This window comes from Nicotiana attenuata, chromosome 12 (assembly GCF_001879085.1).
Source record: "Nicotiana attenuata strain UT chromosome 12, NIATTr2, whole genome shotgun sequence".
Taxonomy (NCBI): Eukaryota; Viridiplantae; Streptophyta; class Magnoliopsida; order Solanales; family Solanaceae; genus Nicotiana; species Nicotiana attenuata.
In genome coordinates this window covers 40,286,866-40,299,337 of record NC_032000.1, presented here as the reverse complement: position 1 = coordinate 40,299,337, position 12,472 = coordinate 40,286,866, and the positions used below count along the sequence as shown (strand labels likewise).

The 12,472-nt window shown below is 37.9% G+C and overlaps 1 protein-coding gene across 1 annotated transcript in view; it reads right to left on the bottom strand.

The window, feature by feature from the left end:
* Positions 5,798–12,472, bottom strand: part of LOC109235598 (syntaxin-61-like) — a 9,190-nt gene continuing 2,515 nt past the window's right edge. Inside the window, exon 5 of the mRNA XM_019401775.1 lies at positions 5,798–6,180. Coding sequence (XP_019257320.1) covers positions 6,158–6,180 — 23 coding nt within the window. The 3' untranslated portion in view covers positions 5,798–6,157. The remainder of the gene's footprint in view (positions 6,181–12,472) is intronic.

Below are 12,472 nucleotides of genomic sequence, written 5' to 3'. Positions count from 1 at the left end.
AGTCCAGCCTCACCTCCCCTTCCCCTCCTTGAGTCTCACCGCTGAACTTACACTCCAAGTATTCTGTCTTGGTCCTGCTCAACATGTAACCTTTAGATTCCAGGGTCTGCCTCCATACCTCTAATTGCACGTTCACACTGTCTCGCGTCTCATCAATCAATACAATATCATCTGCAAATAGCATGCACCACAGCACCTCCCCTTAGATGTGGCGCGTCAGTACATCCATCACTAGAGCAAACAAAAAAGGGCTGAGTGGCGATCCTTGATGCAGCCCCATCATAACCGAAAAATGGTCCGAGTTCCCACCCATCGTTCTCACTCGGGTCTTTACTCCATCATACATGTCCTTAATCAACCTAACGTAGGCAATAGGTACACATCTAGCCTCTAAACATCTCCACAAAACCTCCCTCGGAACTTTATCATACGCCTTTTCTAAGTCAATGAACACCATATGCAAATCCTTCTTTCTCTCCCTATACTGCTCCATCAATCTCCTAACAAGGTGGATGGCTTTTGTAGTCGAAAGCCTCGGCATAAACCCAAACTGGTTCTCAGAAATAGACACACTCCTCCTCACCCTTAGCTCTACCACTCTCTACCAGACTTTCATAGTATGGCTAAGCAGCTTGATACTCCGATAGTTATTGCAATTTTGGATATCACCCTTGTTCGTGTATACAGGAACCATCGTGCTCCACCTCCACTCTTCAGGCATCTTCTTCGTTCTAAAAATGACATTAAATAACCTAGTGATTCACTCGAAGCCTGCCTTGCTCGCACTCTTCCAAAACTCCACCAGGATTTTATCCGCCTGGTCGCTTTGCCCCTGCTCATCTACGCATAGTCCCCTCTATTTCATCAACTCTAATCCGCCTACTATACCCACAGTGACAACGACTCCCGGAGAGTTCCAAATCACTCCATACAATGCTCATGCCTCCCTCCTCGTTCAAGAGACTATGGAGGTAGGTATGCCATCTCCGACGGATAAGCCTCTCATCTAACAAAATTAAATTACTAATATGAACAAAATGCTTTTTTTTTTTTCTGACCAAGTTTTAATGACCTTTTAGTGGATAGCTTTTTGCAATTTGTTATTAGTATCTCTCTTCTGCACAACTTTTGGAAGTTCATATTTCGAGTGTCTAGTTCTTAAATCGAAGATTGGGATGTGTATCACAATTTAATTCTTAAAATTTTGATTGTACTCTTAATGATCCGGGAAGAACGGCGTTTTCCCCTTTACTACATACTTCATTTATGTTGCTATTGGATATTCATTTTCTATAGAAAATGGTACCTTTTCAAAATATAAATGTTAAAAAGACTTTTGACATTTAAGGATAGAAAATCTAAAATTTAGCTGAGGAATTTGAAGTATAAATTCATGTTGGGAGTGGAGATCCTGATTCCTCATAGTCATAGCCTTCATTTTCCTCACTTGAAAAAAAAAATAGTGGGGCAGGTCGACGCGAGTATTGTGCGGGGCGGGTTCAAATTTTGCTGGTTAAAATAGAACCCGTCCGCACGGCTTGTCATCCCTATGTTAGACTACTCAGTCATATAAAGATCCAAATATTAATACATTGTTATCACTATATTTTTTAATTAATAACTCTAGAAAATTGATCCGCGTTCACTTATTCCTTAAATTTGATCTCAAAGACAATTTGCATCTTGTTTTACAACTTTTTAAATTGGCCATTGACAATCTCACCAAGCTGACAAGTTGGTTTAATCATTTGTGTTTCTTCCTTTTCTTGGCAATGGTTGATACATTTTATCGGCTAGTCCCTACGGCACTAACTTGATACTATTAAATTTACAACTCTAAGGAACTAGTAATTATTGAATAGAGAAATGATTAATATACTGGTAATTACAAAATAAATAAAAAGGGCACTCACAATCAGAAAGGCATTTGCATTTCTAGTTTTAGCTCATCTACGATAGTCAGTTCATATTATTACTTCCTTGATCATCATCATTGGCCTTCTCGACCTTAACATCCAAAGCAATAGATTATATATTCACCGTTAAATAATGTAGCCAGCTACTTTGATGCATGATGATAGCCAGCTTTGAAGTCTGAGTAAAAGCCGAAAGAATTAAGTCGGGATCGTATTCGGGGATCAACGGATGATAGAGCAACAAAACGAAGAATCGAGTAGGCATATTGCGCACTGTCTAATAAAATGCACATAACGTTTTGCTCAGAATTTCATTTGAGCTCAACAATATATGGTTGGAAAGCTAACTCAAAGGGCTACACCTTTCATGTTTTACATTTTTTCAAATTCTAAACGGAACAGGGTGAAAAATACGGTCGAAACCGTGACCGCGGACCTGAGGCGGGCTGAGGCAGTATACTTGCCAAATACCGCGTTTGTACCGCGGTTGACCGCGGCCGTGACTGTCCAGACGTGAAAAAATTGTCCTTTTTCGCGTAGGAGAAGGTATAATAGTTTGGGCCCGACCCTACTTGGTATGTATACATGGAAAAATGGTATTTTAAGAGGTGGGACACACTTTTGACATAATTTAGACCTAAGGAGGCTAAGGAGACCGGAGATTCGACCTAAGGAGGCAAGAACACAATAGGAGCAAGACCGAAAATTCTTCTACGAGTTTTTCCTTCCTCTTCCTATCTTTTATTGTTGGTTATGACTTTTAGTATTGTAGTTTTACATACTATTATGAATAGCTAATTCGTTTTCTAGGGTTTTGATGGAACCTTTTGTAGGATAAAGTCTTGTTATGTGTTTTATATAATTGAGTCGTTGGATTTCTCTACTTGTTCAACTACGTATTTATTGTTGTTGATTGAATAACCATCGATTGACTGTGCCTATTTATTATGTGTTGCTTGAGAAAGGATACATATTTAGGTAGTTATTGAACAACGTCACTCCTAACGTATGTGAGAAATCAATACAGCGGGTTTAAAGGCAGGTTTAGAAATAACAAAGCCTTGACGTGGTCATAATGAGCGGTTAGATAAAGCCAACTAGCGTAGTTCGAGAGAATATGTCTAGTAAATTATTGTAGTTGCTCGAGAGAGAATTACGGCACCTAAAGTGCTCACGATCAGTAGAGAATACATTGGCAAAATTGTAGGGAACATAGCTAGAAGGATTCCGACAATTGGGGAAATCATAACTCTAGATCTCCTTAATTTAGTCTCCAACCCTTTGTCTCGTTAGTTGATAATTTTACCGCTTTGTAGTATTTGCTAGTTAATTAGTTAGAAATATAAATCTCAATCTTTATAATTTAGGAAATCGTTCAAACTTGTCTTCTTAGTGATATTAAATAGATATAGGTAAGCCTTAATTCTCTGTGGGATTCGACTCCGGACTTTTAGACCGGATTATATTGCAGCGACCGCTTATCCTTTTTAGGACTAGAGTTGTAGTGTCAGTTTTTTATTTTCTAGGAGCATGGAAAGGACTAGAGTTGGGCGTGATCAATGCCGCATATTGCAAGTATCGATGGAGATCATCCACAAACAAATAATCCCGCTCATAATGTTTTCATGTCAATCTCTTCAAAATTAATCAAAACTACGAAAGACCAAGCCAAGACATGACCAGAAAGCCAATAATTGGACTAGCGCAAAAGTAAGATGGATCTATTCCAAGCTGCCCTATACATTATAGAGAACCAACTCTCCAATTCCCCTCCCCACTCTCACAAAATTAATTAAGGGATTATTTGGTTTGAAGACAAGTTATGTTGAAATTAATTATGCTGAAAATTAATTATGTTAGGATTAATTATCCTGTGATTAGTTCTTATTGACTGTTTGATATGTTGTATTATTCATGGGATTAGGGATGTTCAAAGCCGATCCGAAATCGAAAACCGAACCGAACCGAAGCTTAATGGCTTACTGGTAACGGCTTAACGGCTTAACGGACGGGAACAGATTAAAATTTTTTTATTAACGGCTTACCGGTTTGGGGGCGGATCATTGAATAATCAAAAACAAAAACCCTTGAATAATCAAAAACAAAAACCCTTGACCGGTTGACCCGTCTGTCTCTATAGTCTATTCTCTAAAACTAACGCATTCCTAAATAATCAAAAGACAAAATCATAAAAACCCTAACGCCTAAACCAGCAGCTACCTCCCAGCAGTCCTCGTCGTCGTCGACTTCCACCAGCCACCGGTCTTCCTCTCGCCGTCTCGTCTCTCCCTCTCGCGGCTTCTTATCTCTTACTTATGATTCCCATCAAAATCAACTGATGACATACTTACTCTAGTAGTAGAGGTACCGCAACATTTTTCTTGGAGAAAAACCAAACTGGGTTTAAGAGATGAACGTGCCCTGTGAAGGGATTTGAAAAATGGGTCAGAGATTAAGCTTCTCCATTGTTTGCAAACGCACCTTAACCTGCACAATGTCTTTACGCGTAGCCTTGACAAGATGTCCATCATCACATCCTTGGACAGCATTATCATCTCTGTTGCAGTACATATGAGTACAGAAGCATGGTGATAAGAAGAAAGTGGAATTGATTCAATGTGTTCTTTTTTCTGTTACTGTACTTTTTTGTTTGTGATCTAGTTGCTTACACTATGTTGTTTCAAATGGGGAATTCCAATGTTTACCTCTTGATAGTTTATCAATGTGTAAAGTTTAATTATAATAATAGTGAGACTTTTTATTATCATATGTTCCAAAGGCAAGTGTTTCATCCTTTTCTGAAGAATTCAGAAAGCAAGGTCACATGATTGTGAACTTCCTTGCTGATTACTATCAAAACATTGAAAAATATCCAGTTTGTAGCCAAGTCAATCCAGGCTATCTCAAAAGAGATATTATTCCAGGGATAACTCATTGGCAAAGTCCTAATTTTTTTGCTTATTTTCCTTCTTCTGGTAGTACTGCTGGATTCCTAGGCGAAATGCTTAGTGTTGGATTTAATGTGGTAGGGTTCAATAGGATCTCATCCCCTGCTGCAACTGAACTTGAGAGCAAATATCTCTAAGCATTCAGTCGTGTGAGAGTTTACTGTTTAGCTGTATTTTCTTGAGCAGTCATGAACTTTAGGAACTGGGGACTGACTCGGCACATGAACACTTATTTTCAGTTTTATAAATCTAGAATCATTGATAATTTTGCTAGGCCGATGAACCGCCCGATAAGAGCTAAACCGATATCAATCTGCCCGATACCTTATCGGGTGGCTAGCGGATTAATACATTTAAAAGCCGATAACCGATAAGCCAAACCGTTAAGAGTAAATAACCGCCCAATCCGCCCGATAAGCAGCCCTACCTGGGATTGTCAATTTTAAGTTCTTATTAACTGTTTGATATGCTGTATTAATACTGGGATTGTCAATTTTACTGCTTTATCCTGTGATAACTTATTCTGGGATTACTATTCAACCGTCTGGTGATATAAGTTATTCCACTATTTTAATCACGGGATAACTTATCGCAGGATTAGTAACCAAATAAGGGGTCGTTTGGTTGGAAAGAAGTTATCACAAGATTAATTATTCCGGGATTAGTTATTCCACCTTTCTATGGAGATAAAAAAACACTACAATCCAATGATGACTAATCCCGGGATTGATTATACCGCAGTTTTCCACCAACCAAACATGGGATAAACTCTTCTTAAATTTAGTCCCCGGATTAATTATTCTTTATCCCTCGTACCAAATGTGCCCTAAGGAATAAGGCGATACTAAATTTTTATCCAAGATTATTTTTACTTATCCATCATACCGAACGAAGTGTTACCGCAACCGACAAAAGAATGGTGAGAGAAGCCTGGACAGGAAAAAGAAGGGGAAGCTTGGACTAACAAGCAAAATAAAGGACATTAGCACACTATACAAGGTTTAGCAGGTCAAATAGACCTGAAATGATTCATTTCTGTGGATGCAAGATTGGAACAACATTACCTGCAGTCCACAAGATTATCTTATATTACAACAGCATTTAGCCACCACAAATGGAACCTAAATTGGGAGGATAGAGGTTAGGGTATTACTGCGACAATTCTTGTGCAATCCGCCTCAGCTTCATATGACTCGAAAGATCACCTACCTTGCCAAAACAGCTGATAGGCAATTGTTCCCTGATCTTTTCAACCCGGCAAGATTTCTTCTTTCGGGAACAAAGGCTCATCACTCAAATATGGAATGCCAATAGAACTGCAGCAAGAAGAAAAAAATTATCCGAGTACCCAACAAGTAGAAGCAACTCAACTACTCAAAGCACAATTTTGACTGAGCCATGGGTCCTACAAAACTTCACTACCAATGCGTAACACAAACGTCAACAAGCATAAGGCTAAGTATTTCAAGATATACATAAAGAGAGCTCAACTCACCACCACATTAAATGCAAGGAACATGACATCTTTCAGCTTTATCCAATGTATAACAGCATAGTTCTACCTTAAAACCTATGAAATTTTGGAAAACAAACCAAAAAGGAAATATGGCTCCTTGTCCTATCAGGAAGAGGGGTAATCTATTCCTGAGTAGTCAAGCAAATTAAGATTCCAATATATTGCAATATTCCTGAGAGCGTCCTGGAGGACTATAATGTTAACATTTGCCAATAACATTCTCCATTCACAAAATACAAAACAATGATATTCCCGAGATGCCCCCTAATGAGATATTGCCTTAAACAAGACCATAACAAATCCACCGAGTTTCGAAGGCTGCGGTTGGTCCAAAGGATCGGCCCCAGACGGATTTCTCGGTCATCAAAAAAAAAAAAAAAAAAAAAAAAAAAGACCATAACAAAGAGTTAATAGTTAAACAAGATAACAATGAGCTACTTTAATTTCCTTTTTTTTTTTTTTTTTTTTGAGAAGGTAAAGTGTCCAGTATATTCAAAAAGTCATCTGTGCTGGAAGCCAAAATAGGCAATTACAATATGGAAAAGCAAAAATATAGTCCTTGTTCTACAAGGAACTCAAAACATCTAGGATTGAATCAGGATCCTCTACATATTCTGATTTACACCAAAAACAAAAAAGAAGAATACACTTCATCTTAATTTCTTTCTACCAACTTAATTTCTTTCTACCAACTTAATATGAGCTACTTTAATTTCTTTCTACCAACTTAATACAAGGGCGCAAATAAGGTGGGATGAATCAAGACCCAACCAGAGGGCGACCACAATCCCTCATTCTGTAGTAGGAAGAGTTAAATGTGCCCAGTTGTGGCTCTATGTGCTTCAAAGTCCAAACCTATAACCTCTGCGTCATGATGATGTAAAAAAATACTAGCCTTAAAATCTACACTAAGGTTCACCAACTGACAACTTCCCTTAATTTGGGGAGAGAGTGTGAGAGAGAAAGAGGAGTTGAATCAAGAAGATTGTTCACCTAAGTTGCTCCGACACGGCAATTTAGATGCTGCACCCGTGTTGACATGACACGAATATGGGTGTGGGTATGGATACTTTGAGTGACCATAACAAGACCACTATTTCCAATATTACCATCAACAGTTGGATACTTTGATCGCAATTGATGAAAAAATTCGAGACGGAATACAATTTGATTCCCGAAATTAGAACCAAAACTAGGGTAAATTTGAAGAAAATAGCATACCTTATCTGGGAAAAAATCCTTTACAATGGATTTGCAAAGTAAAAAGTGGTGATGACACCTGTTGCTGCCAATACAGTGGATTACATAGATGAACGGCACAATTAGTTCTCTTCCAGGTGCAACAGCACAATTTCAAGTAAAAGGTTATCAATGTTTCACTTTCTCCTCCCTCTATTCCTAAAACATTCCTGAGAAACCTCATAATGCATAGTGTTAACTGCTGACTCTTTCTGCAGGACTTGTATACCTAGGCTACAAGGAGCAAATTACCTTCTTGCAAAAAAATCTTCTGATCCCCATTACTGTCTGGAGGAGAAGATAGGAATGACAGATTGGAACCAAAGAAAGTATTCACCCAGAAAAAGTGCGGATAAAGTCTCTACTGACTGCATCCTGACAAACAAAAATTTCTATTTGCCAATTCCAAATTAAAGAATATGTAAAATTCCCGAATCTACAAAGATTATCCCAATGAATGTTTGTTCTTGCAAAAAATCTCCCATTTGTTGTGAAAGGCTATTTTGCGCGAACTCTCCAAAATGTTGTTGAACCGTGTCCGATTCTCCAAAAATGCACTACTTTTGGAGGATACGACACACACCCGGCGACATTTTCGGAGAGTTTGAGCAACATAGGTGAAAGGAAAGAGGAAATAGAGACTGATCTTTGAGCTCTTCCCCATCCTGATATCTTTTGCTCAAATAAATGCAAAGCATAAAAAAGTTAGGCTGGTACGGACATTGTCATAGACAAGTAGTAATATTGGAAATAGTGGAGGAAGACATAAAAAACTGTTGATCGTAACATAGACATGATAAGTCACTAAAAGGGCAGCTCGGTGCACTACGCTCTCACTATGCACAGGTCCAGGGAAGGGCAGAACCACACTGGGTCTGTTGCATGTTGCTATAGTTGGGACAACATCAATAGCATATAAAATACGTCATAGGAAATAAAAAGAACAACAAATCTGCTGTAGTTTTTAGTCAAGCTTTTTATGTCAAAAAGTAAACAAGAGAGAGATTTATTTGAGGGGAATAACACTTTTCTGCAGCCAACAAACTGTATTGAGGTGCCACTAGTAGGGGTGGGCATATATCGGGTAAAACCGATAACCCGAACCGTTAATTACTTATTGGGTTATCGGTATTGGTTATTGGGTTAACGGTTCGGTAACGGGTAAAAAAAAAATTTATTGGGTTATCGGTTCGGGCTCGGTTTAGCAATTCTGTTATTGGGTAAACCGATAACCCAATAAGGGTTTACTAATTTACTAGTTTACCCTTAAGTATATACTAGTAATACTAGGGTTTCATATACTAATTTTCTCTTTCTTAGTTCTTTCTCCGCCAGTCCGCCTCACTCCCTGTCACCCTCAGTCCTCACCCTCAGACCTCACCAGTTCACCGCCAGTCCGCCACCGGCCACACGGCTCAAGCCCTCACCAGTTCTCCGCCTCACGACTCATGCGGTCACGCCCCCACGGTTGAGCCCGTCAAGACTCCGTTTTCTATTATCTTTTTCCGGCAGAGCATTGCACTAAGGTCAGTGTTTCACATCCCATTTCTGAATTCGTCTTAGTTTGGTATCTTAAAAATCAATTTTTGCATATTTTCCTTTTTTATGAAGCTCGAAAAATGGTTTCCCTAAAATGTGACAGAATTAACCCACAGTGACACAAAAGCATTTTCGCTGATTAGGAGACGTTTGAGCTAGTTTTTAGTTTATACTACACTGATTGTTTGGTTTCTTGAAGACATATTTTGAAGACTCACAAATCCTGTTCGAAAGGGATAAATATTTGGTTTCTGGATTCAACATTAGGGTACAGTTACTGAAACTAGGAATGCTAAGCCTCAAATTAGCATTTCCTTATTCCTATGCCAATGACCAAAGTTCATAGCTTCCACATAAATATTTTCTTCTATCATATTTTCCTTTTTTATGTGTAGTTATATGTGTTTCATTTTAAGATTTTAAGCTAAATCTGTAGTTATATGTGTTTCATTTTAAGATTTTGTTGCCTCGCTGCTTGATTTCTTTTAAATCAAACTCACAGTGACACAAAAGCATGGCTGAAAATATCATGATTGATAAGGTGATTGGTGAAAGTGGAGCTTCTAATTCAAATGCGACATCATAATCTCAATCAGTTCAATCGAAAGTAAAGAGACAAAGAAAAAAGAGGTTTGTTGCATCTGAATGTGCATTTAGCACTGGAGGGCGTATTCTTGATTCATTTAGGAGTTCATTGACTCCTAAATTGGTGGAAGTTCTAGTGTGCCTTCAAGATTGGCTTCGAATGTGAGCCATTACTTGTAAGTGTTGAGGAAGATTTAGATGTTCTCGAGCAACTAGAACAAGGTAGCAATATTTTAGTTTGTTTGATTGTATATTATTTTTATATTTATAAATAGTTTATTTAATTATTTTGTTGGTTTGACTTATTAATATATATTTCTCATAGATTTTGCCAATCTTGGAAACGAACCCTGCGATGATGATGTGTAGAATCTTAGATAGTTGTAAGTTAAAACTTTAGTAAGTTAATTATTCAACTTATATAAACACATAGTATAATTACAAATATTACTTGACTTAATATATTTTCTTTTTATGTTTAAATAGGTGTGAACCATGCCTCGACTTTGTGGTCTCAAAGCTATCTCACATGTTTGGAGTCACTATGAAAGGACTGAAGAAGGTGATGATGGATAGTGGAAAGTAAGATGTAGTCTATTGTCATCTTGTTTTATGTTACAATGCACGAGAAACTGGTACTAAGTCCTTAATGAGGCATGTTGAGCGTTGGTTTGGAGCGCCAATTTGGTGAAGCCTATAAGGATTGAGTTAGTTGTTGTGTTGTTTACTTGAATTTGAACTACTAGTATTATGTTTGACTTTGGACTTGTTAATCTTAAGGTTGCTACTACTTTGTATTGTTATTAATGTATTTTGAACTATACTTTGGAGTTTGGACATTACTGTGTGTACTAAGAGTCCTTTGAATGGGAAGCTTTTACCCTCTTCGTCTGCAGCTTCCGCCCAACAATGCAAATATGGATGTCATTGTGTACCATCTGGCCTCATCTAAGGTGAGAATTTTAACTTATCTTGAATTTGTGAAATTTATAATATATGCGTTTGAGGATGCTGGTTCCTATCTCTGTCTACTGTGCTTCGTGTTGGAAAAAGGCTAAAGTTAAGGGGCTTGAGTGAAAATATTATCTTTGAATCTGCATCTTGACAGCTGCTATTATCGTTTAGGGTGTGTGGTATGAAGGAAAAACATTTTTCGGAAAATATTTTCCAATTTTCCCACGTTTGGTTGGCTTAAATGTTTTTGGAAAACATTTTCCTTATCAACTCATTTTCCTCCCATTGGAGGAAAATGGTTTTCCTTATCAAGAGAAGGAAAAACATTTTCCAAAACTCCTTCTCAACATTCCCCGCCCTCACCAACCCAACCCCCCTCTCCAAAAAGTTACTTTTTTTTTAAATTTCAATTTTTCTGTTACCACCCACCCTACTACCCCTCCCACCCCACCCCCCAACCCCCCGACAAAAAAATTTACGTTTTTTTTCTGCACCACCCACCCCCATTCTCCACCCCCCCCCCAATACAAAAAAATATTTTTTAAATATGTTTTTCAGTTTTAGTTATTTTTTATCGGTTTAAAGGTTCAAAATTTTACAAGTACCAAAGTTATGAGTTCGGAGGTTTATGTGTTTGGAAGTTTACGGGTTTAGAAATTATAAAGTTTACGGGTTCGAAATTCCGCGATTTCGAAAGTTTATTGGTTCCAAAGTTTATGAAATTCGTGGATTCAGAAGGTTGTTGGTTTGAAAGTTTATGGCTTCATGTTTATTCTATCTAAATTATTTATGAATACTCTTGAGAAGTCATTTTCCTTAATTTGCGTACCAAACACCGGAAAATGAATAAGATTACTACTTGTTTTCCAAGAAAACATTTTCTTGGAAAACATTTTCCACGGAAAACATTCTCCGTTATACCAAACACACCCTTAGTTACTGAGTTACATATATGTAAGCCATTCAAGCAACTTGATGAGTTGGGAGATATTGTTTTGTTATAGAGTATGCTAGTTTTTGGATTAACCGGGCTGATTAGGCATGTCAACCAGCTTCCAGTGAAACTTTATGCCATTCTTCAACGAGGAACTGAGTAAATACTGAAATAGGTAGTCTTCATACTGCTGCACAGTAAATAAATTTTCGTCTCTTTCCATCAATTGCTTGACTTCAGCGTTCAGCCTCTGTGAGCTTTGGCAAAGGCCATGGGTAAAATATATATATACTCTCTTAGTTTTAGTTTTACCTTATCGGATAAACCGATAACCGAACCGATAATGATCAATAACCGATAACTGATAACCGATATCTTATCGGTTTGGTTATCGGGTTATGATATTTGTAAACCGATAACCGATAGGCAAAATCGATAATATTCAAAATCGAACCGAACCGAACGATGCCCACCCCTAGCCACTAGTAATTTCTTATATTTTCGCTTCTCCATATCTTCTTTTTTGATAAGGTATAAGTTTATTAAAAAGGTACCAAGATGGTACTCCATGTCTTATGTAACAAATTACCATGTACTAGAATAAAGAAAGAAAGGAAACTAGAAGAGTCATCACCGCAAGCAAAAAACATATATGGAACCAGACTTCCTAGGTTATCCATTTTAGCGGATAGATTGGAAGTTTGTTGATAGTTGCAGAATCTGCAATCCTTACAGAATAACAAAAGGAAGACCCCCCCCCCCCCCCACACACACACACACAGAGAGAGAGGGGTAGGGGGGGGGGTAGGGGGGAACAAAACGGAAAAGGAAAACGAACCGA